The sequence below is a fragment of the Papaver somniferum genome, chromosome 1 (assembly GCF_003573695.1).
Source record: "Papaver somniferum cultivar HN1 chromosome 1, ASM357369v1, whole genome shotgun sequence".
In the NCBI taxonomy this organism is placed as follows: Eukaryota; Viridiplantae; Streptophyta; class Magnoliopsida; order Ranunculales; family Papaveraceae; genus Papaver; species Papaver somniferum.
In genome coordinates, this window is record NC_039358.1 from 56,030,848 (window position 1) to 56,037,426 (window position 6,579).

At 35.9% G+C, this 6,579-nt stretch overlaps 1 protein-coding gene across 6 annotated transcripts; it reads left to right on the forward strand.

The window, feature by feature from the left end:
- Window positions 1–549: 549 nt before the first annotated feature.
- On the forward strand, window positions 550–6,347 carry LOC113287423. Of its 6 annotated transcripts, none has more exons than XR_003330071.1 (6): window positions 550–688; window positions 1,010–1,186; window positions 1,450–1,542; window positions 1,633–2,980; window positions 3,529–3,625; window positions 4,362–5,713. XR_003330071.1 is itself a non-coding variant. In XM_026536197.1 (3 exons), exon 3 carries the CDS (start codon window positions 4,849–4,851, stop codon window positions 5,689–5,691), a length of 843 nt encoding a protein of 280 aa, XP_026391982.1. In that variant the 5' UTR covers window positions 2,991–3,145; window positions 3,529–3,625; window positions 4,362–4,848; the 3' UTR covers window positions 5,692–6,347. The 6 variants fall into 6 exon arrangements, 3 of the variants coding, with proteins under 3 accessions (XP_026391982.1, XP_026391978.1, XP_026391969.1); XR_003330065.1 differs by having other exon boundaries at window positions 1,450–1,527; window positions 4,362–5,712; XR_003330057.1 differs by having other exon boundaries at window positions 1,450–2,980.
- Window positions 6,348–6,579: the final 232 nt, after the last annotated feature.

A 6,579-nucleotide genomic window follows, 5' to 3' on the forward strand; every position in this document is an offset into this window, starting at 1 on the left:
GGGTAGGGTGGAAAAGACGATTCAGCTTATGGACAGGGTTAAGGAATTACATGATCCTCAGAGCGAATTGCTGCTTTTGCGCAATTGTAATGGTGTTTTAAGGTTGTACTTTACACTCCGGACCACAAATCCCCTTTACTGTGACGCCCAACCTAATTACCTTCTTAACTAATAGGATTACAACCTAATTGAAACATCAAAACTAGATTATCGATTTTAAGAATCATAATTGCATAAAGTACTAATAACAAAAATCCAAACTCTCTGATATTATATAAATGAAAGCCTCTGGAGTGATATAAATATGTTAATGTGTTGTTTTACGTATTAACACAAAATATCAATTAACTATGACACAGTTGCCTTTTTGGAAGAGACAAACAGTGGTCGGGATTGAATTTTGGAAACACAAAGAGGGGTGGTGATTTTGTAGTTCAAACGGGAGAAGATTTACACCGTCCTTTACCATAAGTAAACACTAATCCGCCGTCCTTTGTCTTTCTAAAACCGCTGCAATGCAGTTTTGCGTGTACGTGGCACAACCTCCGTTTGTTCCTCCCTATCTTCCTTATGTGTCTTTTATACAGTTTTTTGTAAATCATAACTCCGTATAACTTCCCCAAACAAGAGACCAAAACTGCAAATCAGTTCCAATTGCTTCCCCCTAATCAGTTTGTTCTTCCGACATGTGAGTTTCACTCCCTAATTACTCCAAATCGCGTATCTTTGATTACTTTGATCTTCATCTCTGTTTCAATCACAAAAACAGATTATAATATCACTTCATCTCCGTACAAAACCTTATTCCCATCTGTTTCTTATCCATGTGTGAATTTTTTTCCATTGTAGGGTTGCATAATTTGTTTACACTTATAGTCATTTTTAATGGATTTGTTTTAACTCTACCGATTGATGCTAATTATATGTATGGTTGCTTCTGATTTTGTGATTTTGGTTCGGGTCATCTGAATCAGTAATTTCAAGTGTTCATCCCTTATTTCTTTTACAGAGATTGGAAAATGGTAGATAATTAACTTCAAATCATTTCTACCATAGAAATATACTTTTGCAAGCCTTGGTAAAGGTGTTTTCCAGGCATTCTTAAATGGTGGAGGAGTGGAAGCTGTGCAGCCAAATCAATGATAACAGACGCTTCCTCTCACAGCTTCAGATCTCATTTTTGTTGGTAAGATATATGGCTTTAGCGGCTGATATACAAGGGCTCTACTTAAATGAGAATGACGTAAATTTAAATTAACTTAACTAGCAAAATATTTCTTATATATACTGTTTTAAGGTTGTGATAGATTTTTTTTGTGTGTGTTTTTAGGTTGAAGCCATTTGATCTTCTGATAAACTCTCTTTCACCCGCTAAAATTTACATTCTTCTTTGACTATTTTAAGTCTCACGATCAAAGTTTTAAATCTGTTTTGTTTTCTTTTCGACAGATCAATATCTGGTCAGATGCAAAATCTAACATGTGTGCGATTGCCGACAGATCTTCTTCTGTTATACCGAATTACCAAGTGCGTTCCTGTATGGTAGGAAGTATGAAATGTTATAGTCACATTAATGAACATTTACGGTCATTTTCATTTTCAATTTTTGATTTTGTTTTGTGGTTTGTATAGTTGATTATGCTTTACTACTCTGGCTACACAATTTAGTTTGTAATGCCATCTTGGGAAGTATATGGTGCAAAAGGAAGGCGGGTTTGATCCGGACCTGATAAAGAAGAGACAAAATTACGGTGACATTGATTTCGAAACACTCAACTCCCATCAGATATTTTTTTTCTTCTAATGATTTACTCGGTTGACATTTTTAGGTTCCATGATTAGTTTAAGAAAAACTATTGTGTTTTTAGGTTGAAAGCAAATGTAGTATCAATAAAGAGTGTTTTGGCGGGGGATGTCAAAATTACTATAATGTTCAGTTGCCTTAAATCGTGAATTTTAGGTGTGATTTGTTTTGCTAGCATCTTCACAGATTAATGTTCAATGGAGAGAGATAGCAAAAGCCTTCGGGTTTTCGTCAGTTTATTTCCTTCTACGCTGTCATATGAGAAAATCATTGAGCGAAGGTTACTGTTGGCTAATATTTCCTTATTGGGTGACTTATAGCAGGATTACAAACGTCTGGTGATTACAAAGGTCATTTGAAACTCTATAACAAGTTAACAACATTTGGTTTAAGTACTTCATCATATTCACTATTACAAGTACCGTAGAACCTCATCGATGATGAACAAAAATCATGGGACCTTAAACAGGCTGCATAAAATCATGGGGAGACACATGTAAAAAAGAAATAAACATGCTCCTTATGTCTATGCTGCACAAATCTTTGCTCTATTCTGAATTGCAACAGTTTATGGCCTTTACTGATTTTCGTCATTGGGAAGAAATTATACTTATATAGAATGTCGTATCAATGTTGTACCTGCAGTTATAGAATTCTCACTAGGACCGATATGTTGCAACATTATACATGTGTACACTTTAGGGATAGATAACAATGAATACTATTTGTTAATCTTGCTTGGCCTTACTGGTCAAGGGGCGAAGCGAAGCCGAAGCAAAGTTTTACCAAATCATATCGGGACAGGGCGAGGCGAGGCGAAGCCGAGCTTTACTAAATAAAAAATATGGTTCAAAGAAAGAGGCAGTGATGCATTGTATGTGTAGATTGAATTGGTGAACCAAGTTTGCGAAGCTGCACGGGCGTAGCACGGGCACAAAATCTAGTCAGATTTATTAATATGTGTGTGTTCTTTTTTATCACCTCTGCAATTGACTCGCCATTCCAATGGAAACCTATTATCAGCAACATATTCTTGTTCGAGAGAACTTTTTTTCTACCGATTAATTTCTAAAATCAGATTCAAAGATATGTATTGAACTTGTTTGAATTATTGAAGCTCAAGAAGAAATGATGATGCCGGTGGTAGTTTCTGTTGTGGCGGCGGTGGTGGAGGAGGTATGTATTTGAATCTGTTTTTACTTCATTATCTGTTACAGATCTAATGAGTTTAGTTTCTCAATTAAAGATTCTTCCTCTCAATCGATATAGCAACCAACTCGAATTTCAGATCGTGTTGATTGGTGATTCTGTTCTTGAACAATTGCCATGAAAATTAAGTAGGTAACAGTCAGATTATGTGTTTAGACGAGTTTACCTTATGATTTTATAATTCGAAATCTGATTCAATCAATTTCACATATCAGTTTCCAATCTTCAATATTTTTTTGTATGATTTGTGTTTCAAATGTTTACTAGTAACGAATTAGTTGATTTGTGTTCATCTTGTTTAATTTGTTTTGATAATGATTTTTTTATATATTAATAATGGTAAATGACTTGTTTAATCTAATAGTGGTAGTGGTGGAGGAGGTGGTGGGTCTAACAGAAGCCAGAGTGGTGGAGATTTTGGTGGTGTAGGAAGAGGTGTTTCTTACAGTAGAGTGTTTCTTAAAATTGTTTAAACGTATTTACTTGATTGTTTAAATTTGGTTTCTATACTGCAGGTGTTAAGATAAAATAAATAACTTGGACATGGAAGATGCGCGAGGGTTTGATCGTTCTCGCATCTCTTCACGTTCTATTGAAGCATACTTGATTCAGGTGAAGAAGCTTTCGGGCCTTTCATATCACGCAAATGTGTAGGGTCTCTAGGTTTTTCTACTTAAACTTGGCAAACATTTACAAATAGTCTATCCGTGGTAGCCTGGTAGGATAGCACATGCATTATGTGTACCATGTCTTAAATTGTTAGAAGTAAGAGCATCTATTCTAGTGCAATAATGGTTATGCATTAGATTATCTCTTGTACAGTGAATGGTTGTGGAATGTGGGCAAGAAGGAATACACATGCAAAACACCTTTAATAATTCAGACAAGCATGTTCCTAATCAGCTGATATACTAGGCCCACGTTCCTTAACATTACTATTAAATCCTTTTTGAATTGTACACGAGGGATGCACAATTTCATGGAGATTTATTAAACACATAACAAGCACTTTTTTACTTCTAGTAAATAAAAGGGTAACAGTGTTTTTCTTCTCGCTCAATCTGTTGATGAAATTTACTAGTGGGCATGTGATATATCCTCATTTCGGTTGCTTTACAGAACTTATTTAGCTAGTTTATTTAAATTCGTAGGATGGGCAATGGGTAGAGAATAAGTATCAAACGTAAGGGAAATAACGATGCTACCTGACCAGCTGTAAAATTTCTTATTAGTGCCAACAAAATGCTAAAATGCTACCGGTAGCTTAACTTCATTACAGAGCATATTTATATGTGATATCAACTAGACTGTCCTAATTGTAATATTGGATCTTTTTCTGTTTTTATAGGACTTATTGGTGAAATGTTGATGATAAACCGTCTGATTGGTGATACTAGTGAAGTATGTCTGTTTGTGTTTGTACAAGTTAATCTACTTAAGAGACACAAGTTGCACGACGCCCTAAGTCAGATGTTCAATTTGGACGGAATGTATCATCCCCTCTCATCGTGGAATGTATCATTGTATGGTATACTGACATTGGATGATATATACGAAGGCGACAGCAGGTCTGAGGCAACTGTAAGGTGATGATATTGGAAGAACACCCTTCAACTGTAAGGTGATGATATTGGATAATATCGGAAGAACACCGACATGTATTCTTCCGATAACCCTTCAAATGAACGGGAAACAACTGAAGAGAGTCAATTGATTCTAAATCTTGCTAGAATCCAAGCTGATAGATTTAATCGGTTAAAACATCATGTCGATGTTCTACTTGGTGTAATGAGAGATTGCAAATCCAAAGGAAATTCTGATATTCAGTCTTCGTTATGTCTCTTGAAGCTAGCCTCAGAAGACATGCCTTGGAAATTGAACATCGCTTGAGTAAGCTCTCTATTCAAGGATGCTCAAAGCAATCTATTATGCCAAGTACTTCTGACACAAAAGATGGTTCATGCTCAGAAGCAAAAACAGAAACCCCTTCTTGTAAAACGAATGTGCCTGAAGTCACCATCAATCAAAAAGGCTGCACATCAAATGGAGGGAAGAAATCTTCTAACGATGATATTAAGACTTTACTATCTATTCATCTTGATGATCAGAAACTATGTCTTGTCTATGAAACTAAGAGTTCTGTTAATCGAAAGGGAACCTCTAAGTTGAAGAAAAACTCTTTGGTTCAACTTCAACATACCTTAGATTTAATTCTTAAAGGTGTAAATGACATTCGTATGACTAAACCAATTGGTTTTCGTACCTACCCTGTATATGTTACCAGAAAAGTTAGTTCAATGAGTCCCCCAAACTCTCGAGAACAAAACAGACGTCTGAATAAACATCGTCTCAAGGAAAATCGTATGATGGTCTCTGAAAATAACGTTGCTCCCGTTGAGAAAGGAAGTTCAAATGAAAGAAGAAAAATTGATGAAATGGGAGATAATCTGAAGAAGATAATTGAAAGATATAAAGAATTTGTCAACAAGATGTCTTTCTCGTCAAACCTAAATTCTTCTGGTAAGAACTCAAACTATGTCTCGTATTTTGATGACAGTAAGTTTTATGATAATTTCTCACAAAAAGGGAGATCCCTCTCTAGTCATAGGAGGAAAAAGAGACTTGACCGTAAACACAAATCTCTTGATGAGCTCGTGGCTCATACTTGTGCTAATTAATCACAAGATTGGAAGAGCTTACTCATAAAAACCCTGTTGAGTAAGATGTGTTGATATTCAAGTATACTTTTGGCATGCGCATCTGTTAAGTTGAGCTATCTTCTTATCGTCCATAATGAAACGATTGCAGACTTGCTGTGCTTAGAGTATTGTATTGGTCTAAAGATGCTTCTCATTTTCTTTAGGAATTCCTCCGTTGAATCTTGTTTCTTGCTACATCTAGGTTCAAAAGTGCTTTTCTGAATTTATAAAGCCATGTTTTTATGTAGCAAAAATAACCTTATTTTTGGGCTCTATCTTTCTGGGTCATGTTGTACTCAAACGGATACCCGTGTTCCGGTACGAGTCAACTGTTAAGAAAACCCTATAATCTCTTCTCTAAGAGGCCCTTATATACCGACTTGTTGAGTTTCAAAAGTCACGTACGCATACGCTAGGTTGGTTTCTGGGGTGTCAAGAATATCTTCTTCTTCATCTTGCTATGGTGGTTTTGCAAGAGGATTCCTTGAAGGTTTTGTTGGTGAGTCCAAGAAGAAAGAACCTTTATAGATGAAGATCATCCTAATGCTTCATGTTATTTTGCTTATGTTCATGAGGATGCTGAAAAGGATGATATGATTTCTGCTGAAGTTGTTCATGACTTTCTTAAGTACTTTGGGGAAGCAAAACAAGAGCTCACTGTTACTCTGAAAAATCTTGATGCTTTGAAAAACTGAGTTGGAAAAGGTTACTGCTGACCTTGATCTCATAAAGTCATGCATCAACGATCTTCGCAAAGAGAATCACCTCTCCAATGTTGCAATGAATGCTGGTGATCACAAGCTCAAAGACCCTTTGTCTCATGAGGATCCAGAATCGTCTGTCTGATGTTAGTTCGTGTCTGGTTTT

Coding starts and splice junctions, on each gene's coding strand:
- LOC113287423 (XM_026536197.1), top strand. CDS start 4,849: ATGTCTCTTGAAGCTAGCCTCAGAAGACATGCCTTGGAAATTGAACAT.